The sequence below is a fragment of the Cynocephalus volans genome, chromosome 6 (genome assembly GCF_027409185.1).
Source record: "Cynocephalus volans isolate mCynVol1 chromosome 6, mCynVol1.pri, whole genome shotgun sequence".
NCBI lineage: Eukaryota > Metazoa > Chordata > Mammalia > Dermoptera > Cynocephalidae > Cynocephalus > Cynocephalus volans.
The window spans coordinates 140,685,602-140,712,017 of record NC_084465.1 but is presented as its reverse complement, the minus strand read 5'-3'; the positions used below and the strand labels follow the sequence as shown (position 1 = coordinate 140,712,017).

Sequence of the window (26,416 nt, the reverse complement as noted above, 5' to 3'; positions counted from 1 at the left end):
GATGTAACAAAAAGGGGTTAAATACAAATCAAGCAGGTTTGCCAAACTGGGTTATGAGAAGATGAAGTTTTTTCTGGGAGTATGAGGGAAGACATCTAATATATTGGGTATGAGAAAGGGGACGGAAGAGTAGGACTGTGTATTTAAAAAAAACACACAGTCATCTCTTTGTGTTGAGGGGTACTGGTTCCAGGACTTCCCACGGATATCAATATCCTTGGATGCTCAAGTTCTTTTTATAAGATGGCTTAGTATTTGCATATAACCTACCTACATCCTACCGTATACTTTAAATCATCTCTAGATTACTTATAATACCTAATACAGCGTAAATGCTATGTAAATAGTTGTTATACTGTATTTTTTACTTGTACTATTTTTTATTGTTTTGTGTTTTTTTCCCCAAATACTTTCCATTGGCAGTTGGTTAAATTCATGGATGTGAAATCTGCAGATATGGAGGACCAACTGTATTAAACATTCATGGCAAGAAGTAAACATTTCCTATGGAAGTATATTAACATTGCAAAGCAATTTAAGCATCAGCTGAGGTTTTTCATCATGAATCTGTAATGATATGAATTTGTACAAGGTGTGATTTTCCTTCTCTAGAAACACTTAGCTCAGATGCAGTATAAAGATACCAGTAGACAGATTAATGAAGGAGAGTACTTCAACTAAGAAGAGATAAGACACACCTAAATTAATATCAATCATAAGCTTGAATGAAAAGCATCATGAAATACATTGCATGGTGATTGTTTTATTCTGTTTCTTTAAAGAAATTAAAATGAAAAAAGTGCCAACTAAAATGAAGAACATAATCTTATTAGATGTGGCAATTATTAAAACAATTTGCTATTCTTTATGAATACTTTTCTATATTTTAAATAAAAATATAAAGTAGTGACCATATTCAATTTCAAAAATTGGAGACAAAAAAAACCCTCAGTCCTTTAATTTTAATACAACCAATGTAATAACTTTGTCTAACACTTTATTCTATAATTATTAATTTGTACTTGATTCTTCCAACTAGAATCTGAGCACTATGAAAACAAGAACCATGCAATAAGAAGTTGACAGTCCTCCGCCATGTATAGCGTATTTTTTTTATGCATAATGTACATAAAATTTGCTGTTCTGGGTCTGGTGTCTGGAAAATATATTACACATATCTTTCCACATTGCCACATAACCTTCCTAAATATCACTTGATAATCAAATCTAGGAAATGCTATGAGAAATATAAATATAATTTTTCCATTTTTAGTACTTCTAACTTTCTGCTATGATAAATATCTCTGTAAATCTAGCATTTTCATATTTAGTACATTTCCTTAAGACAGAAGTCATTTCATCTATTAAAGTCCTTTTAGATCTCTCTCCCCAAGAGACATTGCAGTATTAATAGTCTGTGTTTCAGTATTCTCTCCTGTATTTAATAATTTTTTTTTTTTAAATTTCCCTATAATGTGTCTAGATGAGGATTCTTCCCTCAATCTTTTCTCTTTGACACTCTATGGGCCGTTTCAATCTAAGGTCTCTCATCTTTCTAAGGAACTTTACCTCCTTTATTTCTTCATATTATTTCTTCCTCTCCATTTTTATTTCTTTCACTTTCTGAGGCTCCTTTTAACTGGATTCTACTTCTTCTTTACTATTATTTTAATTTATCAATATAGAATGTAGTTGATTTTCATGTCCCTTTACCAATTCCTCTTTCCCACATCCCTCTTCCCCGCTCCCACCCCATCAACATCCTATCTATTCACTTATCTTAATAAGTTCAAGGAATTGTTGTGATATTCTCTCCCCTTCCACCTCCCGTTTGTTTCTTTGCTCATCTATTTATTTTTAGCTCCCACAAATAAGTAAGAACATACGGTATTTCTATTTCTGTGCATGGCATATTTCACTTAATCTAATTTTCTCGAAGTCCATCTATGTTGCTGCCAATGGTAGTATTTCATTCTTTTTTATAGCAGAGCAGTATTCCATCGTGTACATATACCACAGTTTCGTTATCCACTCATCCGATGACAGACATTTGGGCTGGTTCCAATTCTTGGCTATTGTAAATAGTGCTGCAATAAACAATGGAGTACAGGTATCCCTTTAAAATGATGATTTCCATTCCTCTCGGTATATACCTAACAGTGGAATAACTGGGTTATATGGTAGATCTACCTGTAATTGTTTGAGAAACCTCCATACCATTTTCCATAAATGCTGCACCATTTTGCAGTCCCACCAACAGTGTATGATATGAGGGTTCCTTTTGCTCCATAACCTCGCCAGCATTTATCATTCACAGTCTTTTGGATATAAGCCACCCTGACTGGAGTGAGATGATATCTCAAAATGATTTTGATTTGCATTTCCCAAATGCTGAGTAATGTTGAGCATTTTTTCATGTGTCTGTTGGCCATTCATATATCTTCCTTTGAGAAATGCCTATTCAGCTCCTTTGCCAATTCTTTAATTGGGTTACTTGTTTTTTTGCTGTAAAGTTGTTTGAGTTCCTTGTATATTCTGGATATTAATCCTTTGTCAGATGTATATTTTGCAAATATTTTCTCCCACTCTGTTGGTTGTCTTTTCATTCTGTTGTGAAAGAAGCTGTGCAGAAGCTTTTTCATTTGATATAATCCCACCTGTTTATTTTTCCTTTGGTTGCCTGTGCTTTTGGGGTTGTATTCATGAAGTCTGTACCCTACTTCCTGTAGTGTTTCCCCTATGTTTTATTTAAGGAGTTTTATTGTTTCAGGATGCACATTTAATTCTTTAATCCATTTTGAGTTGATTTAGGTATATGGTGAGAGGTACGGGTCTAGTTTCTTTCTCCTACATATGAATACCCAGTTTTCTCAGCACCATTTGCTGAAGAGGCAGTCTCTTCCCCAGTGTGCACACTTGGTACCTCTGTCAAAGATCAGATGGCTGTAAGTGTATGGGTTGATTTCCGGATTCTCTATTCTATTCCATTGATCTGTGTGTCTGTTTTTATGCCAGTACCATGCTGTTTTGGTTATTATACCTTGTAATATAGTTTAAAGTCAGGTAGTGTTATGCATCCAGCTTTATTTTAATTTTTTTTGCTCAGGATTGCTTTGGCTATTCATGGTCTTTTGTTATTCCATATAAATGTCTGGATAGTTTTTTCCACTTCTGAGAAAAATGTCATTGGGATTTTGATGGGGATTGCATTGAATCTGCAGATCACTTTGGGTAGTAATTGACATTTTCACAATGTTAATTCTCCCAAACCAAGAGCATGGGATATCTTTCCATCTTCTTGTGTCCTCTTTAATTTCTCTCAACAGTGGTTTATAGTTCTTGTGGTAGAGATTTTTCACATCCTTAAGGTTAACTTTATTCCTAAGTATTTTATTTTTTTGGTGGCTATTGTAAATGGGCTAGCTTTCTTGATTTCTTTTTCTGCATGTTCACTGTTGGAGTACAGAAATACTACTGATTTTTGTGTGTTTTGTATCCTGCAACTTTGCTGAAATCATTTATCAACTCTAAAACTTTTTTGTAGAGGCTTTAGGCTGTTCAATATATAGGATCATATCCTCTGCAAACAGGGACAGCCTGACTTCATCTTTTCCAATCTGTATGCCCTTTGTTTCCTTCTCCTTTCTGATTGCTCTGGCTAGTACTTCCAACTCTATGTTGAATAGGAATGGTGAGAGTGGGCATCCTTGTCTAGTTCCTGACCTTAAGAGAAAAGCTTTCAGGGAACGGGTTCAGGATGATATTGGCAGTGGGCTTATCATATATGGTTTTAATTGTGTTGAGATACTTTCCGTCTATACCTAACTTGTAGAGAGTCTTTATCATGAATGAGTGTTGAATGTTGTCACTTGCTTTTTCAGTATCTATAGAGATGATCATATGGTTTTTGTCTTTGATTTTATTGATGTGGTGTATCACATTTATTGATTTGCATATGTTGAACCAACCTGGCAGCCCTGGGATGAATCCCACTTGATCATGGTGTATATATGTTGCTGTATGGTGTATATATGTTGCTGTATTCTGTTAGCTAGTATTTTATTGAGGATTTTTGCATCTATATTCATCAAGGATATTGGCCTGTAGTTCTCTTTTTTTTGTTGTATCTTTGTCTGGTTTTGGTATCAGGGTGATGTTTCCCTCACAGAATGAGTCTGGGAGAACGGCCTCTGTTTCAGCCTTTTGGAATAGTTTATAGAGAATTGGCATCAATTCCTCTTAGAAGGTTTGGTAGAATTCTGCAGTGAACCCATCTGGTCCTGGGCATTTTTTGTTGGGAGACTTCTGATAATAGCTTCAATCTCTTTTATTGTTACTGGTTTGTTCAGATTTTCTATATCTTCTTGGCTTAGTTTTGGTAGTTTGTGTGTGCCCAGAAATCTAACCATTTCCTCCAGATTTTCAAATTTGTTGGGAAATAGTTGTTTATAGTAGTCTCTAATGATTCCTTGTATTTCTGAGGTATCAGCTGTAATATCCTCTTTTTCATTTCTAATTTTTTTTATTTGGGTCTTCTCTCTTTTTTTAGTTAGCCTTGCTAATGGTTTGTCAATTTATCTTTAAAAAAAAAACCAACTTTTTGTTTCATTGATCTTCTGTATCATTTTGGGGGGTTCTACTTCATTTAGTTCTGCTCTGATCTTAATTATTTCTTTCCATCTACTAACTTTGGGTATGGATTGTTCTTGTTTTTCTAATTCTTTAAGGTGAAGTATTAGGTTGTTTACTAGCCATCTTTCCATTCTTCTGAAGTAAGCATTTAATGCGATCAATTTCCCCCTCAGTACTGCTTTTGCAGTATCCCACAGGTTTTGGTATGATGTGTCATTATTTTCATCAGTTTCAAGAAATATTTTGATTTCCTGTTTAATTTCTTCTCTGACTACTTAATGTCATTAAGTAGAAACTTGTTTAATTTCCATGTGTTTGTACAGTTTCCAGAGTTATTTTTCTTATTGATTTCTAATTTTAATCCATTGTGATCTCAAAAAATAAACGGAATAATTCCATTTTTCTTGGATTTGTTGACCTAACATGTGTTCTATCCCGGAGAATGTTCCATGTGCTAATGAGAAGAATGAATATTCTGAAGTTGTTGGATGGAATGTTCTGTAGATATCTACCAAGCCCAATTGGTCTGAAGTATTGTTTAGCTCTTGTTTCTCTGTTGATTTTTTGCCTGGATGATCTCTCCAATGTTGAGAGTGGGGTGTTCAAGTCCCCTGCTATTACGGTATTAGTGTCTCATTCTTTAGGTCTAATAGTGTTTGCTTTATAAATCTGGCCACTCTGATGTTGGGTGCATATATATTTATGATTATTATGTCTTCTTGATGGATAGGTCCTTTTATCTCCTTTTATGGTTTTTGGTTTAAAGTGGCCTTTAAAGTCTATTTTATCTGATATAAGAACAACTACTCCAGCTTGTTTCTCATTTCTATTTGCATGGTATGTCTTTTTCCATCCTTTCACTCTTAGTCTATGTGTGTCTTTACAGGTGAGTTGAGTGTCTTGAAGGAAGCATATTGTTGGGTCCATCTTAATCCTGTCAGTCAGTCTGTGTCTTTTGAGTGGGGAATTTAATCATTTTACATTAAGAGCTATTATTGAAAAGTGTTGATTTACTCCTGGCCTTTTTCTGATTTTTGTTTGGATGTCTTAAGTATTTTTTGTTCCTTTCTGATTTACTGTTTGTCTTCTGTGTTTGTTGGTTTCTTAGGATGGTATATAAACTTTTTTCTCTTTATTGTTACCATTTTTATTTTACTGGTGGGATTTGTTCTTTCTTGAGTATTCATGGCAGTGATGGTTGATTTTCAGGTACCAAACCCAGTACTCACTTGAGAATATCTTGTAAGGCTGGTTGTGTGGTAGTCTACTCCCGCAGTTCTTGTTTGTCTGAGAAATATACTATTTGTCCTTCATTTTGGAAGGATAGTCTTGTTGGGTAAAGTATTCTTGGCTGATAATTTTTGTCTTTTAGTATTTTGAAAATATCATCCCACTCTTTTCCAGCTTTTAGGGTTTCCAATGAAAGGTCTGATGTTAGTCTGATTGAGGCTCTCATAGGTGACTTGACACTTCTCTCTTGTAGCTTTTAAGATCTATTTTTGTCTTTGAGTTTTGCCAGTTTGACTATAACATGTCTTGGAGAGGACATTTTGGGGTTGAATATATTTGGGGATCTCTGAGCCTCCTGAATCTGAAGATCTGTGTCTTTTCCTTTACCTGGGAAGTTTTCTGCTATTATTACATTGAATATGTTTTCAATGCTATTTCCTTTTTCTTCCCCTTCTGGGATACCCATGATTCAGATATCTGAGTGCTTAAGGTTGTCTGTTATCTCTCTTAGATTTTCTTCAATTTTAATTCTTTTTTTTTTTTTTGTCTGCCTGTATTATTTCAAACAGACTGTCTTCAAGGTCAGAAATTCTCTCTTCTGCTTGTTCTAGCCTGCTGTTAAACTCTCAGTTGTGTTTTTTATTTCATTGAATGAATCCTTCAGCTCCACAAGCTCTGCTATGGTCTTTTTCAGGCATTGATTTCTTTGTACGTTTCTTCTTTCAGGTCCTGTATACTTTTTCCCATTTCATTGTGTTGTCTGAGTTTTCTTCTATCTCATTTAGTTTCTTTAGAATTGTTGCTTGAAATTCACTGTCAATCATTTCAAGTACTTCCTGTTCTATAGGATCTAGAACTTGACAGTTATTATTTTCCTTTGGTGGTGTAGTACTTTCTTGGTTTTTCATATTTCTGGTATCTCTCATTTGGTGTTTAGTCATTGTGGCAGAGGGTTTCACAAGCCACTCGTTCCACTCTGTTGTCTGTGGGCCTGGCAGCAGGGACTCACCTGGGCTGGGGTTCCTGCGGTATGGTGCCTGCCTGTTCCAGTGTGGCTGCCTCAGGGCCTATGGGCCCAGCGGCTCTCAGGCCTCTCTGGATTCTACTTTTATCCTCCATATTATGTAGTTTTTATTTTACACACACACACAATCTCAGTCCTTTCCTTCTTTCTAGGGGATTTCCTTCATCTGATTTACCCATTAATTATTTTGCTCCTCAGCTGTATCCATTTTGTTATTTACCCCATTTATCGTGTTCTTTACTCCAATATACAGTTTTCCATACCTAAAATTTCTGCTTGCTTCTTTTTAATATTTTGTTCCAAGTTACTATTATCTTCTCTTGTGTCTTTTATTATTTTTATTATGCTGATTTCTGTTCTCTCTATAGTTCCTTCAGAACTGAATCTGGCTGGAAAATCAGATTTTCTATAATTGGCAATATGGATTAAAGTTTTCTGGTTTCCTAAGCCAGAAATAGCTTTCTATATAAGCTTTCTAATACACCATTTAGATGAAAATGTTACTTGCTCCCAATTTTACAGGTATAATGGAAAAAAGTCTGAGTAACAAAACTCCAAATACCTAGATGTTGGTATATAAATATGCTATTCTGTCAGGAATGGGCACATACATATATCCAGAGATCCTAAAATAAAATGCCCCTCTGAGTATGAAACAAGTAATATCAGCCATCTATATAAACAGCCCACCATAAGACATGGTCTATAACTCCAGGTTTTATCAAGGCAGTTGGAACATAGTTTCAACAAATGCAGGACTAGATGTTAATGTGAAAGAAAGCTACAAAGCAATCAACTGCATTATAGAGGAGAAAGAATGTTATCAAGATGGTGATAATCTTTAAACATGACCTAACTAACTGACTTTATTTTGATGTCAGATTTACTAAGCAAGCACTTTCCAATTATAATTTGCTTTCCCAAGATTACCTTAAGAAAGAATAAAGACAAGCAACATTTGGCATTCTTGACAGTTATGTTTTTATCATAAATGATTAAATGACATTCTTCCCTGCCTTCGTTTCTAAGATATTGGCTTGTGTCAGCCCACCTGATCAACTCTAGGTATACAAAAGGCGGCTATTATAATAACCTGTGCAGCAGATGATACAATCTGAACCAACACAGTGACCATGAGGAAGAAAAGAAGAATTTTGAAAATAATAAATTAGATATAAAAGTCACCTCTACAAAGTTTCAATTAACTAGAAAAAAATATTTAAAAGGTAGTACTTGGTGACTGATTTGGTATGGAGCAGGCAAGGAATAGGATGACACACAGACAGGCATAAACAATCTAACTTCAGGATAGAGGTATTTCAGATAAAGAATACAAGAGAAAAGGAGAATGATAACTTCTCAGGAGACACTGAGAATTACCAAAGAAAATGACTATAGCTCAGATGCATAATCTTTACAATCAATATCACTGTCATTTTTACACAGGCTGTGTACTCTCACTTCTGTGCCATTGCTTGTGCTAATAGTATACCTGAGATTGGGAATCTAGCTCTGATCCCTATCTGCAAATAGCTAAATTCTATATGTTCTTCAAGCATCAGGTCAAATGCTATTATTCGAAAAATACAGAAAAACGGTCAGGGCCCCTCAGATGTTCAGAATCTTGCCGAGCATTTGCTACGAATAGGTTGTGTGTGGGTGGAGTTAGTGCGCCTGCACGACACAGCCACCTTGGCTATAGTTTTGTGCCTTGGGCCACCTCCGCACGAGCAGCCAGGCCTTTCCAACCTATTGCTTCCAAGGACCTGTTTGCCGGTTACCTAGCTTATAGGCCTGTGTGTAAGGGGTCTAGTGACCCAGCCTGACGTGAGAGGGGTCTGGTGCCCCAGCCTGGTGTGTGAGGGGTTTGTGACCCAGTCTGGAACGGGCTTGAGGGGTCTGTGAGCTCCAGACCCAGCCTGAGCACCAGACAACTAGCACAGTCGTGTAGCTTTACTACTGGCATCACAAACAGGATTAAGAGCTCTACAGTTACATTCTCTGGACATCATCTCATTCCCTCAGTTGAAAGTAATTTTCCCTGATGCTGAACACCTATTGTACTGTAGATCATTAAAGAAGTTATAACTATATCCCTGGAAATTGTTATTTACATATGTATTTCTCTTCCTTTTGAATTTTGTGCTCCTTAATGGCAGGATCCATTTGAAGTATACAGAATTATTTCCCCAAAGCAACTAACCAGTATCTTACATATAGAAAGAACTTAATATATACTTGTAAAATGAAAAAAAGGTAAGACAGTCTTGAGACGGAAAGTGCCATATTGCAGGTACTCATAGCCTGCAAGTTTAGTTTTATTAAGTGAAAACTGAGGATTTTAGGGGAGGGAAAGGGGTAGAGTAGATGCACACCTTAATTGGGTAAGAGTGTAGTGGATTCCAATCTCTAGTTCAGAATACAAATGCTCACTCTCAACTGATCCAGAAGCATTTGAGAGAAGCACTAAAGAATTAGAGAATTATTATAAATCATAGAATATGGTCTCAGATTCTTTCTTCTCTCTCACTGAGATGTACAAAGTGGTCTTAAAAATCAAAGACCTAGGTACCTAGATCCTTACAGGTAAACAGTTTTAGGAAGTCTAAAACCCACCTACCATGTCATAAGCAATATGACAAATCCAAACAAGGACAATAAAAACATGATAACATAGTTCATCCCACCTACCATCCAAAATTATTAATAATTCCTTTCCAGCATCATTTTTCATGACTACAGATCCCTAATATCGCTTTATATGGAAAGGTTTCCAAGCTACATTAGGATTAAAGTAACACTATTATCTTTAAAACCATGCTTGAGTTTGGTACGTACCTATGAATTTAAGTTCCTGCTTTGTTAATGTAGAACTGTCATCTCTGTCTAAAGAAAAGACATACTTTAATTTCGTATTTTTAATCAACAGTTCGTACAAACTACCATGATAGACAAGTTGAGGAACTTAAGGCATTATGGGAGAAAAAAATCAACAGGGTTAAAGTCCAAAAACACCTACGTAAGTTTAAAAAGTCATCAGTAGCACTCTAAATAAAGAGATTCTGTTAATGACATTTACCACTTAATTAATTTAAAAGCAATTCTTATACAATTCATTTCCATTTACACTACTCCTCTCACTCAATAGAAACTTTTCAGGTTCTGCCTCTCTTGCAGTTCTGCCTCTCTTGCAAATTCAATGAGATATTCATAAATTCATTTCATTCTGCCTCTCTTGCAGTTTCATGAGATACTCATAAATCCATTTTGCTTTATAGTAGTTAAAGTTTTCTCCCCAGTGGCTGACTCACCAACCAAACGTGCTATGTTTATCACTTGAGAGTCTTTGAAGCTGTTCTTCCAGGAACCAATAGTGACAAAGTAGCTTGGAAGCTTTGAAATGTAAAAAGTCTTCTGATCTTGGTGTATGTCTTACGCTATTTATTAGCAAGGTTGTATAGTATGAATCAAATTCTTTCCTACACAGGTTTAATCATAACCTTGCCCATAACTTCATACCATTTCATCATGTGCTCTGTGTCCCTCTTAGCTCTTTACCATTTCCCTGACTGAAGAAAACAATTCTAAGATCTGGATTTACTTTCCTTCAGGTAACTCTCTCCAGGGTTTCAACCCTCTACCAATGTATTTTGCAACCTTTTACCATGCCCAAGGCCCAGATCCTTTTTGTCCCCCCTAATTACGCTTTACCAAGTGATTCACAGTTATGCCAATGAGAACAAACTTCATAGCACTTGTTATATCCTGAGACGTGACAATTTACTGTGAAAGCATAAAGAACAGACCACTTAATCAGGAAAGAAGGAAAAGTAAGTCTGTTGTGATTTAAAAAAAAAAAAAAAAAAAAAAATTAGATCCGGAATGATCTAGATCAGTAGTTCTCAATCTCCACACTGTTCACAGTGACAACTCATCCCATCAGTAATTTGTCATTACACACAGTGAATCTCAAATAATAGACTGTGGAACAGTTATATGCCTGAGGGTTACTCATCTCTGTTCTTTGATTCCTACCCACTTAATTCTTCCCTGAAACGAAAAGGAGACACAGATGAAGAACAAATATCCAATTTCCTACAAATGAGTCTGACAAACCTGAATAGGATCCTATTCTTCAGGAAGAATGTTCACCTCTAAAATCAACTGGCATTCATATTTATCCTCATCCTATAGCAGACACATACAAATGGTTAACATTACTTCCTCCATCAAGCGCGATTTGTTTAATGGACATAGTGTGACAAACCTTAAGTGTCATAATTAAAGGAGATTTAAAAGCACAATAAATGGGACACAGAAACCAATTAGCAATATACTGCTGTGAAAAATAGATCTAAGCTCTTTCACTGCTTTAACCTACTTCAAAATTATATTAAAAGTGAAAAAGGCCAAGCAAACAAATGAAACTATTACTATGGCAAAGAACCATGTTATTGTGCTGAAAAGAAACAATACTGTCCAATGCAAAGTTCAATTCTCAAAGAAAATGAACATATTACCAAGAGCATATGAATCCAAGGACTGGGTAGCAATTGCAAACAATTCATTCACTCAACATTTATAGACAGCCTATCAGACAATGAGCTAAATACTTATGAAATGAAAACGATAAAACCCAACCTCGACCCTAAATGAGTTTATAGTCTAGTGAGGAAGAAAAACCTGTAAATAAATTATTAAACAACCTAGGAGCACTAGAGCAAAATCATCCCTGAGACTGAGACCAGGAAGATGGAAATCAGAAGATTATATGCTAGCTTTCAACTGTAATCTTTCTATACATATTATTTCAAAACTAAACTGTAATCTTTCTATACATATTATTTGTTTTATTATTATTATAAGCATTTTAAATACATCTACCAATTGAAACAGAACTGACAGTTTATTAAGATCATGAAATCTGAATGCTCTTAGTCAAGCTGCCTAGTTCCAAGGCACCACCACAAAACAAGTATCATGAAATACAAGAAACTTTTCTCATGGGCACCTATTTAAAGTTTACCCTGCATGTACTGTTTAAAGTATTTACTACTTTGCCTTTCTAAACTACCTAGAAAGTTTCCAAAATTTGCTAAAAAAATTTTACGTTATATATCTCTCCTAACTTTTCTGTTTTCTTTTTCCTTTGTTGGGACTATAATTTTAATATTATTTCTTCAATTTTTAAGTTTCCTTAATTTCTGCAATCATATAAAAGTTATCCTACTGGGCCTAATTTGGTTTTTGAGATCAGTGAGGTGTTTTCCTAGAAGTATTTTTCTTTGTATTGGTGTTATTCTTAATTCCTTACCTGAAAACACCAGTTTCCAAAGTTTATGAAATATTTCACACACACCCAAAAGAACAATGACCATTAAGTCCTAAGATCCTAAGAAACATCCTATCAAGATGTATGCTTAAAACTCAATGTCTGAGACTATTAATATACAATTATTTCCTTGGTCCTTATACTTTCATTAATTTTTCAGAACAAGTTTCAGTGAAGTAATACATTTTCATTTTTTAAAGTTCTATATAAAACATCCTGAAATGCATCAGATGTTAAAGAGCAAATAATGAAAATAATCCAGTCTCAACTGTCTAATGGAAGAGATTTTTTTTAAGTTTCACAAATGTGAGATAAATATGACTAAGATATTATTATAGAAATGTAAATAACTGTCTAAATTACAGATTTTGCAGAGAATAGTACAGTCTATTGGGAAAGTACAAGTAGCTTATACTGATGTAGCGTAAAGTTGACGAGAAGAGATAGGACTAGAGAATCAGGTAAAGTTAAGTTATAAAAAACTCTATATGCCATGCATATGAAGGAGTATGAATTTTGTCCCATAAGTATCAGAAAATTCTTTAAGTAAGATCTGCGTTTTAGATAGACCATCAATTCTGGCAGCATCTAGAGAATGAACTGGGTAACGGAATGAAGCGTTAGTAGACTGGCAATGTACTACTTAATGAAGCAGGATACCACGGTTTGAATATTCGTCTCCTCCAAAGCTCATAATCCCTAATTTGGTATTTGAAAGGTGGGTCCCTCAAGAAGTAACTGGACCATGAGGTCTACGCCTTCATGAATGAATTAATCCATTTATGGATTAATGGGTTGTCACAAGAGTAGACTGGTAGCTTTAAAAAGAGAAGAAGCAAGCAAGTTATTACACTCTTGCCCTCCTGCCACGTGATATCCTATGCCACCCTGGGACTCTGCAGAGTCCTCAACAGGAAGAAGGCCCTCACCAGATGTACTCCTTCAATGTTGGGCTTCCCAGCCTCCAAAACACTATGAAATAAATTTCTTTTCTTTATTAATTAACCACTTTCAAGTATTGTGTTATAAGTGACAGAAAATTGACTAATACACAGGGGCAGCAGAAATACAAAGAAAAGGCTGGCTGGTTAGCTCAGTCAGTTAGAGTATGGTGCTGATAACACCAAGGTCCAGGATTCAATCTCTTTACCAGCCAGCAGCCAAAAGATAGAGGTAGATAGAAAGAAATATAAAGGAAAATAAAGTCAAATTGATGAATAATAGAAAAAAACTTTTTAAAAAAATGATGACCAAGAAAATAAGAGGGAGAGTTTAGGTTACCTTCCTAGCATAAATCTGGTTTAGGTAGCTGAGTACCATAAAGAGATAAATACAAGAGCTTGAGAACCAGGCTTAGAGTAGGAATATAAGAGCTGAGGTTTATTAGGTTTTTGGAAATATGAGTCAGGAGAAAAGTCTAAATTGAAGGGACAAATTTGGGAAGCTAAGGAGTATAGATAATAGTTGAAGCATAAATAATTTCCAAGACACTATGCATAGGATAAGTAAAAGAGTAGAGGAGAAAATAGTGAGGGAAAAAAACAATTAAGGAATAGTGAAAGAAATCATAAAAGATACTGACATAATCTCAGAAAGAAATATATAGCTATAAAGGCCTACTTTCAGGAGTAGGGGAAGATCTCAAATCAATAATCTAACCTTCCAATTTAAGAAACTAGAAAAAGAGCAAACTAAACTGAAGGCAAGTAGAAAAAAGGAAATAATAAACATAAGAGCAGAGATAAACATGGAGAATAGGAAAATGATAGAGGAAATGAACAAAATAAAGATTTGTTCTTTGTAATATCAATAAAATTTGACAACCTTTAGCTAGAGTGACAAAGAAAAAAGGAGAGAAGACTCAAAGTACTAAAATCAAGAATAAAAAGGGGATATGACTACTAAATTTCTCAAAATAAAAAGGATTATAAGAGAATACTATGAATAACTGTATGACAATTAATTAGATGGTACAGATGAAATGGGCAAATTTAGATAAACATACAACTACCAAAACTGACACAAGAAGAAATGGAAAAATCTCAATTGACCTAAAACACACAAAGAGATTTAGTCAGTACTCAAATGTCCTCAACCTGATGAATGGCATCTATGAATAACCCACAGCTAACATCATACTTAATGGTGAGAAAGGCTGAAAGCTTTCCATTAGATGAGGGAACATGACAAGGATGTGTGTTCTCACCAATTCCAGTTGACACTGTACTGGAGAGCTAGGAGGAGGGAAATGGAGAGTTGTTCAATAGCTGTAGAGTTTCAGATTTAAAAGACGAAAAAGTTTCTGGAGATTGGTTGTACAAGAGTGTGAATATACTGAACACTACTGAATTTAAAAAGTTATTTGTATTTTAACCACAATTTCTTAAAAAAGCTAACACAAAAAGAGAAAACACAATACAGATTTTTCCAACTACATACAAATGATTTTCCCTCAATCACCCATAGGCTAAATATCATTCACTAGGTATCAGTCCTATACTTGCCTTTGCAATAAAAAATGTAAGTCCATTATGTACTTCTATCCTCTACATTATGTGACTGAGAAAACACAGCGTCTGACTGCACTATTAAAGAGTTCTCTCTAAAACACAATCTTGTTAAACCCAAAATTTTAAAACTCAGGTTTATGATATTATTCCTATAACACTAATTTATTCACCTACTGAGTAACATGACAATTGTCCCATTAAATACAACCCAGTTCTTTTGTCATTTAATAATGGCATCAAAGGATTTACACGGCAGTTCCTTCATAATTGCTCTGCGTGATGTCTACTTTCTTTTTACTCCAAGTACACATTTTTAAAATGTTAAGGATGCCTCCAAATTCCAGTATATTCCAAAAATTAAAGAGCGAGTCTAAATTTACCTATGCAAACTGAAAAAGATGTTAAATTTCTTCGGCTTTTGTGCTTCTCTACCAAAGAATGATAACAGATTGAGTTTATTCTCAAGAATTCTTCCAATTCCTTTTACTAGATATCCAATGTTCAGGAGTTTCTTGTTATCTAGAGTAACCTTTACCTAAGTATCTGGAGGTACAAGTTGCATAGGCAAGCAAGATCTGTAAGTAAACGTACTTATTAACAAAATCATCGTATAAAATGAATTTTCTACCCTCATCCTCAAAGCAAGAGGAGTATCTACTACTGCTGGCTATGTCATTGGTCCCTTGCTGGTTGTCAATATTTTAAACATCTGACAATACAATCCACACACAATGTAAATCAACCACAAATTAAACTATGTAAGAAAAATGCAAGATTTCATAAAGTTAACGAAAAGGTATTGGAAAACTGCTTAGAATCATGTAAATAGTCTGCAACAAAGTTGAAGAAAATCAACAAAGATGACACTACATTAAAAAGAGTTTTGAACATAAAAGGATTAAGTAAGGTTCTTGGGGAAACTGAAGAAACCCCCAAACATTTTTGCAACAATCATCTTCATTATAATTACACTGCAAAAGTGAAAAATGATAGGATTTGCCTTATGCTGATTTCAGAATCCAACCCAGCAGAAGATGCAACTCCACTGTAAAAATCTGGTCCCAAAGTAGATTCAATTTAAAAAGCTATCTTGCATTTATTTGCTATATGGAATATGAAGGTAAAATAATAAAAGTACTCTATACATTAATAAACAAAAATCCTAAAAAATAAAGCTCACATTCTAAGTTGTAGTTAGAAGCAGCAAATTGCTGATATAGGCACCAATTGCCTACTGCATTGCAAGAGAGAGCTCAAAAGAACTAGAAAACTATTTGCAAAAATAAAAAGACTTTCAGAAACTTAGAACTTTATCATTTTGCCTCAAGAAGAGACAATAAAAGCCAAAACGATGAACTATATTGACCTACCTACCATCCTCCTGTAAACAATCTACAAAAAGTTTTCACTAAGGTGCTGAACAATTGACTCAATACAGTGCTGGATTTCATCTAATCAATAGAACATGCTAGCTTTCAATCAGGATTCTTTACAAAAGGCAATCTTTGTGATAAATGAGCCACTAAAGAAGATTCTAATAAAACTTACCATTGTGTATTGCATTCAGCAACTCTGAGAAAGCTTTTAAGTAAGGAAAAAAGGACTTCAGGTTAAGATCATTCTCAAACACACAAAAGAAATACACAGGCATAGAATGAATCGGTATAATAAAATTTCAGTAAGTCCATGATGTATCATTGTTTGAATCATTAAAACTGCAAGCTTGGCTCAGTTTGTACTTGTTATAAATTTCTAAATATTGTGTTCCATTTTCCAATATATTACCTACTAAATTGAAATAATATCTTATATTGTCATAATGATGACAATTTTCATAGCAATAAATATATATTTTAAATCGCTTTTCAAAATATATTTAGTAGTCTAACTATGTAAGGTCTTGCTAAAAGTGACCATCTATAGTATGCAATTCTATATAGGTAATTCTACTTTAGGGCACACACAACAATATTTATTATAAAGAAAAACCTCATTATATCATCTCACCCTATTCAAACATTCTCATTTCCTAGACTTTGGTACAATAAAGTCTCAACATATGTAAAGGTCTAAGCAAGAAAGCTACCTAATGCCAATATGCAAACATTAAAAAGTTATATTAACATTAAGACTAATGGAAACCAAAATACAGAAAATATTATTTCATCGAGGAGAAGTCAAAATTCTGCAATGGAAGCACATTATCAGGCCAACAATAATTAAAATTTACCCACAATTTGACTGTAATATGGATCCTGAACATAAGACAAAGCAATATGTTAAGAAATCTTTGTAGGAAATCTATTCATTTAAGAACCAATTGCACTTTGGAAAATTAAAATTTAGAGGCTCAAAGGTGCCACAATATACTAGGAAAAGCACTACAGTAGGAGTCAAAAAGCCTGGGTTTACCAACCCAGTTCGACAACTTACTAGTTGTTGGACAAGCTCCATCATGCCGATACTGCATGGAAATTTCTGTTGGGAGGGAGGAGAAAGGAAATCAGCACAGAAGTTGCCAGTGACTCAAGGGTAGAAAAGAAATAGGCCAGAAAAAACAGGGGAAAATACACCTAAAAGTCTGGCTGAGTAGGCCAAACAGAATTGCAAGAACAAAAATTATAAGCTAATAATTGGGATGTGAGAGGTAGGAGGACCAAATGTAATGGAATTCTCACAAATCTATCTATCTGTGTATCTAGGTATCTGTCTAATCTATCTATTTATGGTGGCTGGCTGGTATGGGGATCCAAACCCTTGACCTTGGTGTTATAACACCATGCTCTAATCAACTGAGCTAACCAGCCAGCCCCTAATTCTCACAAATCTTAAAGGGATAGTGTAGGAATGTATGTGTGTGTGCAAAGGGTGAGGAAAAGATATAAGGGCTTACAGATGAATCTCCATAATAAGCACCTGAGAATAAATGGCTTCATTAATAAGAGAGTATACTTATCAACATGATATGCTAATGTACTTTAGATAATTCATTAGATGGGAGCAGTTTATCAAAAACATTTGAATACTGTGGTCAATTAGAAATTACAATTTAAGTATAATTATTTAGTTTATATATGACCAGAAGTCCATTATGACTTGTATAACAGTATAAAATTTATTAAACTACACTCAGCTCACTTTCTTGTACCTTTTCTTTTTGACAAAGATAATGAATGAATAAGATATTACTCTTATGCTTTTATTCCACTCAACCTGAGGCAATAAAATACTGCTAAAAGCAAATGCTGCTCAGAATATGGAAAATAAATTTCTACATGGCATTCCAAGGGAAAAAATAATTGATAAAACCAAGACCAAGGCTATGAGTCAAAGGACCTGACTTGCTCATCCTAGAAACAGCTAGTATTCCCTTTGGCTAACACTGTGAGCAAAAATTTTTAAAAGGAGGGACAGCTGGGAATTACCTGGATATTACTTAACCAAAAACATGGCCTCTAGGAACCATATATGCAACAGAGCCTCCTAGGGAACCACCACTCACACATATGTCCACATATTTACCTGAAAAGTCTAGTCTAATCATGGGCCCACCCTGAATAACTTGAACTAAGAAAGACAAAGCAAGACAGAGCAAGACAGCACTCACTTGCAATTACCATGATGTAAAAAATAAAAAAGTTAAAAAAAAAAAAAAAGCAGCTGTTAAAAAAAATCATTTAGTCCAATCTAGAAATAATGTAGGCTTTGGCGTAAGTCCTTTCCAGATGACATTAAAAAAATGAGACATGGTGGGGAATTTTCCACCTTAATTCCTCGTTAACAAATCTAATGTTAAGTGAGATTTAAAAGGGGGCTACTGAAGATATTGACACGGTATACTTTAGAGAAACAACAGCTACTTGGAATGGTGCTGAAAAAATAATTAAAGAACACTAAAAATAGCAAAAGAATTTTCTCAGGGGGAAAACTGGAATATGGCTATTCTAGCCCTTAATCAAGCACTTGCAAAAACACAACCATAACACAGGGCTGGCAAATATGCAAATCATCAAAGACCAAAACAAAATCAGGGGATTTTCCAAGAAAGCAAATTCCAAGGTATAGCCCAGACGGGTTTGAATTATGCTCACTAATTGTACCTAGTCCTTGGTCTACAATACCTTATTAGTAGTTCTACTGTGGAGAGTTTACTGAACTAATATTTATATCGTTATGATTCCCTTATTTGTTTACAGAGTCAGGTCTATTCCCAATGAAAATATTTTACCAGGGAAAGACTTTCAGTTTCATTTTACTAACCTAAATGGATACGATATAAATAGGAATATGTTTAGTAAGAACTCTTTGATAGTTAGAAGGGCTCAGGTTGAAATTTCATAACCTTCACATTTCAGTAGAAACCAGAAAAACACTTCTCTTTAAGTATTTACATTAACAACTTGTCTCTATGAAATTGATCACAACCAAAACCACTTTTTGTAGTATTTATTATCACTACAGAATGTTAGCATTGAAACAGATTTCAAGTATCTTGTTTTAGAAAGGTATAGCAGCAGTATATTAAAGAACTAGAAACTTAAGATTTAAAAAAAATGGGGAACCATATACTTTGAAAGAACATAGTACACCCCAAGAAAAAAAGTTAATGCTAAACCATGAACCCCCTGTCATTTAACGAATACCAGATTTTTCTCAGAGAAAATACCAAGATGTTGATTTCTGTAAAGAATAAATGTTGTCAACTTTCACTTTAGTCACAATTCTTATAATGTGGTGGAGATAAATAAGAATGAGGAAAAGGACAAGTACAGCATGTCAACTCTTTCAAACACTATACAGTAGTCGCCCTTATCCATGGTCTGAAAATATTACATACAAAAAGATTTTGAAAGAGAGGGAGATCACATTCACATAACTTTTATTACAGTATATTGTTATAACTGTTCTATTTTATTATTAGTTACTGTCATTACTCTCTTACTGTGCCTAATTTATGAATTAAACTTTATCATAGTTATGTATATACAACACTATCCCTGGTTTCAGGCATCTACCGGGTGTCTTGAAAATACCCCCAGTGGATAAGGGGGAACTACTATACTATATATTTAGTATATACTAGTATTTATATATCTGTATATACTAGTATTATAGTATATACTATATACTATACTATATAATTTTCGATGTTTCAAAAGAACAGGTGGAGTGTCTAATTGTTCAGATCCTCAAAGAATATACATAGGAAAGAATTCAGTCAAAAGCTTAACATAACCTATAAGCCAAAAACGTACAACCCTTAGCAGTCACTTAAAACAACACAATGATTTTCCATTTTATACAAGTCACAGTTAAACAGTAGGCCACTTATCAAGATGCACTTCAAGTCATAATAAAAATCTTACAATCCAAACCCTTCATTAGATAAGGAGTTCACAGGTGTTTTCTGGGTTTCTATTCTGATTTGACCTAGGGCTCCTAGAATAATTATCTACTATTATTATTAGGGTAGTAACAAACTGTGCTACAATTTGAGCATGTCATGAGAGAATTTTGAGTGCTGTTAAAACCGATACTTTTAGGTAATAATTTCAAGAGATAATCACATCATTAGAAGCAGTTTTACTTCTAGTTTATGTCCTAGTTGTGGTAAAATAGGAGAAATGATAACAACAATGGCAGCTATCTTGCCTATTTTACAGGACTGTTCCAAGGATCAAATGAGATGGTGACTAAAGAGGTCTGTAGAAAGTGTTGAGTGCTCTCAAATATATTACCATTACCATAAGCTGAATGAGGCAATAGTTTTTTATTTTGCATTAACGAAATTCTTTAATAATGATAAGTTGCCAGAATTCAGTCCAGAATGCTTGTTCTAAGATAAAGACCATTAGCCCATTGGCCTGGCATTCAATTCTCCTTGAATCCATCCTGCCCTATTTAATCAATGTTACCTGAAACTATGCCACAAACACAAGCTTCTTGTTTCTATTAGGCTTAATCCCCAACACACCTTTACTTTCTTTTCTGGTAATATTGTTGGCCTTTTTTTCCCTGCCTACTCCAATATACAATTCAATCTCTCTATAATCTTTTCCAACTTAGTAATACTTCTCATCCTAAACTGACCAGTAATGCTACATGAAAATCTTTACAAATAAAATAATTTCATTTGCAGCCTGACCATAAACACTTGGAAGGCAAGTCCAAAATCACACAGGATACTACTAACCACATAATAAGCTCTCAGTGATTACTAATGGTCTTCATTCATTTTAAATAGGAAGTTTAGCATTTATTATGTTCAAAGCACTATGCTGGCAGTGGGTATACAGCAGTGAACTGACAGACATAGCCTCTTACCTCATAGAGCTAGTACTATAGTAGTATATTATACTCTAACATCATGACCAACAGGTGCTTACAAAAGCCACCTTCAGGACTACTAAAAAATCAACCTGTCATTAAAGCAAATCAATTCTTAATGATAGAGGTACAAAGTATATATTTTCTCATTCCTACTTATTCATATGGGAAGAAGGTTCCTACTTTTACAATTACTAAATGATTTCTCTTTAAAATTAGTCCAAATGAAAAATTAACCTTTTCATACCAGTAGGAAATACTATTGTTGACAGGTAAATTATTAGTTTAAATTTACTCATACCGCCCTCCCCCCTCCACTTTGCTTAAAGTATAACTGACATTATACTGGTTTTAGACCCTCATAAGCAAACATCTGTTGGATTTTATAATTAAATGGCTCTGGAATCAGGAAAAATGCATACCTCCACCACTTAGAGATGTGAGAATTCTGTCTCAGTTTCTTCTTCTATATAGTAAGTAATAAATTTAATGCATCTTAAGTGCTTGACAGTATGTGGCACATACTAAGCGTTCATCAGCAATTAGCAATTTTTAACTTTTTATGGTTAAGAAGGCATAATTCCTAAATATTCATGGCATTTAGCTAAGTCTCTTCTAGACAGACTTTTTACTACCAAATTTATCAGGAAGAAAATGCTCTGATCGCATAAAACTTTTATTAAAATGTATAAAAAATTTTAAATTATCTCCAATAGTTTTGTGAGTAATCTTATTCCATAATTATAGCTTTAACATGATATATACAATCTTCAGAGTGACTTTTAAACACAATTCCTGGCAAGTTAAATTTGTTATTTATTTTTGTGAAATAATATTTATGGGCATTCCCCCCCTAAATTACTATGCTTTCCTAAATGATAAGGTAAAAGAGATACAGATCCAATTTTTTTCTGCCACGGATGTACCACAAACACTGCCCTCTGAAAATAATCATCCTGTAAGAAACACTATTTCCCATACCTAAAATCTCCCTATATCTGTAACAGGTAGGAAAATCTTTTCAGGGATGTAAATCAGTATTTTAACTCCATTAACCTGAAGATGTGTTTCAAATAAGCATTCAAACGTAAATTCTGAAATTCAGGAATTTTCAGACCATGTTTCAAAACTACAGGAAATCAGTGAAGACTCTCCACAAAAGCAAATTTAGGCTTAATTTTCTCAGTACGGTACCCACCTGATTGCTGTGCCTCTTGCTAAAAATGAATATGAACTCAATTTTTTCTGAGTAAATTTGTCTAAACTTACTTTTTGTGACAGGGGCTAAGGCTAATAGCTAAGCCCTTCTCGTCTCAAAAGAAATGTATTACATAAATTAAAATGTATTTTCAAATGAGTAATAAATTTAAATCTTTTCAACAAAATTTTTTCTCACTGAAATTTATATGTATATTTTCCCTCTAAAATAGTGTTTCTTATCCAGAAGCAATTTTGGTCCCTTGGGGACATTTAACAATGTATGAAGAAATGTGTGATTATCCTTGAGGGGTAAGAGATGATGTCGGGGTTCTACTGGCATCTAGTGGGCAGGAGCTGGGCATTCTGGCAAACATCCTACAATACACAGGGCAGTGATATACACAAAGAATTATCCCCTCCAAAATGTCAATAATATCAAGACTGAAAAATTCTGCTCTAGAACCATCCTTAATGCTATTAATGAAACAAATCCTTGTACGTGTTCCACTCATCTCTGAAAAAAGCCAGGCAAACAGGTCCACCAAAGGCACTGAGGCTAGCTAGCTATTAGAAATAGAAAGACACCCCTGGCTGTGTGATCTTGGGCAACTTATTTTACCTCTCAAAGCCTCAGTTTTATCAGCTGTAAAACAGGAGCATTAATAGCCCTTACTTCATAAAACTGCTGTTGAATGACATAATAAATATAAAGCACTTAACAGAACCTGGCACATAGCAAAGGTTAGTTCATATTTCTCACATCTGCCCTTTTCAAAAGCTGTTGGAATGGTCTTTCTTAACGTTTGCTTACTAAAGTTAGCATATGCACAACTATAAAAACAATCCAAAATTCTACATTTATTAAAAAATAAAAGCAATCCAAAATTCTACATTTATTAAATAGACATGAACATTCATTACATTGTATTTTTCATATCATTTCCTACCTACCCTCCCCACCAACTAGTAGAATTGATACAATCCGTAACAGTTCATTGTAGCTAAAAACTTGTTATTTCAACAATCAGTAATTTAAAACCAAATGAGGGGTGAAGTTTACAATCAACATTTATTGAAACCATTTATCTCAAATTCAAGATGCAATTTAAAATATAAACACTGACATTTAAGTTAATATCAAAACTGTTAAGGATCTGCCTAAAATATGCATTTTCAATAATTTTTTTTAATTAAAAATAATATTCATAATACAAATCGCAGGTTCCAGAAGTATCCCAATGGTGTGAATAGCAACATAAATAAGCTCGCTTACACTATAATAAAAATAATGATAAAATCATCAAACATATTTGAAAACAAAAATTAAATCATGTCAAGTATCTCCTGAAATAAAATGTGATTTCTAAATTCCATAAATTTAAATCATTTGTCACTAATTAAAAAGTGTTCCAGATAGAGTAATTCAAGTAATATACATGTGAGAAATTGTTTAGAAAATGAGGACTAAAAATGACGTTAAGAAAGAGAGCTCAAAAAGAAACATCAACCAAAAACATAACACAAAAAACCTCACACCTTCAATCTGAATTCTTGGTTGGTTTTTAAAAGACTGTGCAGGTGAAGCAAAAGCAAAAATTAGAAGATGAATTCTAGGTATTTCATAAGTATTGGATGACCAATAAACTGTTTAGCCTACATTTAGTTAAGTAATATCAGATTAATGGCAAACATTTTCTCCAAATACCAAATTGTCTTTTGAAGATTGTAACACATTTTGTTCATTACAAAATGAAAAATTAAGAAATGTCACTTCAATTAAACATCACTTAGTATAATTCAAAGTATTATCATAACAACAGTATAAAACTTTTGGGGGAAGAGAAAGGGGGGATGGTGGTGAAAGTGAGGGAGAAGAAGAAGAATGGGCAAATCCCTACCTGAACCAACTGGAGATGAGCCAACACTAAGACTTTGTAAACTTCCATTCCTGAGCAACGTAGGAGATTTCTGAAGACTAGAGCTTGTTACACTTCCTGCAGCTGACGCTACAGATGATGTTGGTGAAGCAGAAGAAACTGAGAGATGAGAAACATTCTCTTGGTTTTTGTTTCCTTTGGGTCTACCAGGCCCATGCTTACTTTGTTTATTTCCTTTCTTTTTCTTTTCCTTTACAGTTTCTTCTTCTATGCCAGAAGTTTGAGCCCGCTTATATCCTGCTGTAGGAAGGCTGGAATTACCCAAATCTCCAGGTGAATTTTCAAAGCTTTTAGGTTGTGAAATAACAGCTGAGGTCGAAGGGAGACCAATTAAGGAACTAAAACTATTTACCCCCCCTTCCTGGCTTCCAGCCTCTCCTTTATGTACATCTTTGGTTGAGGATGACTGTTGGGAATGAGTATAACTGTCATTACGCAGATCTGAGTCTGTAAAGCTCATGAAATCCTGGGGAGACTGCACTGAACTTCCAGAAGATGATTTTACACTGCCTGGAGTTCCTGAAAAACTGCCTGTAGTAAAAAAAAAAAAAAAAAAAAGGGGGGGGGGGAGAAAAATTGGATGCAAAAGTTCCCGTGAGCAGTAGATGTGGTACAATCATAAGAAAGAAGAGAGGGTTAAAAAAAAAAACTGTAAATCTCAGTACACCACTAATATAACAAAGCTAAATTTGAAAAAGGTTATTTTACTGAAATCAAGTTTATCTCTGACATTATCTTTAAAAACAATTATTTTGTAGGTAATATTAAACATTTACTCCTGTATTGCAAGCTATTACTTATACAATTACTAAGATATAAGATGTGCTTTATGTAACCTACTTTTACCATAGTAACATTTCTCAATTCTCCCCAAACACCTTGTATATGCTTGAGGAAGGACTGAAGAACAGCAATTTCTCCTTTTGACAGTCATGCAAAGAGAGCTGACAAGACTACTACAAATTGACTCTGAATATCTGGGGGAACTTCTTTTCCAAATATTGAAGATATAATTATAAATATTCCCAACATACAATAAGAACCAAAGGATGTTCCTTAAGTCATGAGTTCTAAGCTTTAAGACATAACAGCAATTGTTATTATTTAGCTATTATTCAGCTGAATCTACCCCAACAAAACAGAGATTTGATAAAATAATGATCACATAGAACCTAATCTATACCTTATATTCTCCCAGTCCACTCTCCATGGAGCCGCATAAAGAAATGAAACCAGCCACTAACATTTTGCTATAGCTTTTATGAAAGTAAAATCACGGGAGAGACAGCCTTCATAAATGTCTTTCACAACTGTTTATTCTCTCCCCACCTTTCAGTTAAAGAACATTAGTAGCCCACCATGTCACTATGATATAAGAACCTCAAGGTTCTTATTTGGTAGAAAATTAATATGGCCTGGGATGAAGCAATAGTTTTGTCCACCATCCCATTTCCCCAAAACCTGTGTATGCTTGACAAACGAAGTAGCAAGTGTTTAGACTCAGTTGTGACAACACATCTATTATGTTTCATAAAACTGAGCTATATCACATTTTAACTAAAGTGTTTGGAAACAAGAGCTCAAAATAAAGTGGAAAGGAAATTTCAAGCTAAGTGTTAAATTTTATTGCAGAATACATTCATGAGTAATCACACATAAATCCAACTACGTATTTACAAAGATATTTTCCCCTCACACACAAAATGATTTCTTTTTAATTAAAGTCTCAGGGTTTTAATTTTTAAATTTTAACCCCTTCTGAAATGGCTTATTAAAAAGAACATTAATGGTTCCAAAACTTAACACTTTCAAGAGTATATCTGTTTCATTAATTTACAAAATGATTTTTGTAATAATACCTGTATGGACATTTTCAGACTATGTCTATATGTAAAAACATATATATTAAGAAGCCATTTATATTACATCAATCATTTAAGGATAACTGCAATTGGCCCCATAATTAGCAACTACATAGAAGTTCTTTATTATCCATTCTGATCTGTCACCATCTTTTTTCTATCCTTTTTTTTACAGCTGGTGTCAAAAGCTCACCAGTGTAGCAAATACTTTAAAGAACTTAGTACATGCAATACTTTAAATGTGTATTTTCTAAAATTCACATACTACCTGCTATGAAAAAATACAACCAATTATCTTAAATAGCCTATCTTTAAATTTCAACTTTTAAAACTTTTATAGACTACTACCTCAGATATGAAAA

At 34.1% G+C, this 26,416-nt stretch overlaps 1 protein-coding gene across 12 annotated transcripts in view; it reads right to left on the bottom strand.

The window, feature by feature from the left end:
• Positions 1–26,416, bottom strand: part of MLLT10 (MLLT10 histone lysine methyltransferase DOT1L cofactor) — a 223,698-nt gene that overhangs the window by 46,077 nt on the left and 151,205 nt on the right. For 8 of the 12 annotated variants that reach the window (XR_010023857.1, XR_010023858.1, XR_010023859.1 and 5 more), the window contains 4 exons: positions 24,154–24,723; positions 17,162–17,206; positions 16,277–16,309; positions 9,725–9,772 (listed from right to left, as the gene is read on the bottom strand). Coding sequence is in view for 9 of the 12 variants with exons in the window: in XM_063099795.1 (XP_062955865.1) it covers positions 9,725–9,772; positions 16,277–16,309; positions 17,162–17,206; positions 24,154–24,723 (696 nt within the window). In the remaining 3 variants the exon portion in view is untranslated. The remainder of the gene's footprint in view (positions 1–9,724; positions 9,773–16,276; positions 16,310–17,161; positions 17,207–24,153; positions 24,724–26,416) is intronic. The other 4 variants (XM_063099801.1, XM_063099796.1, XM_063099802.1 and 1 more) reach the window with 4 other exon arrangements.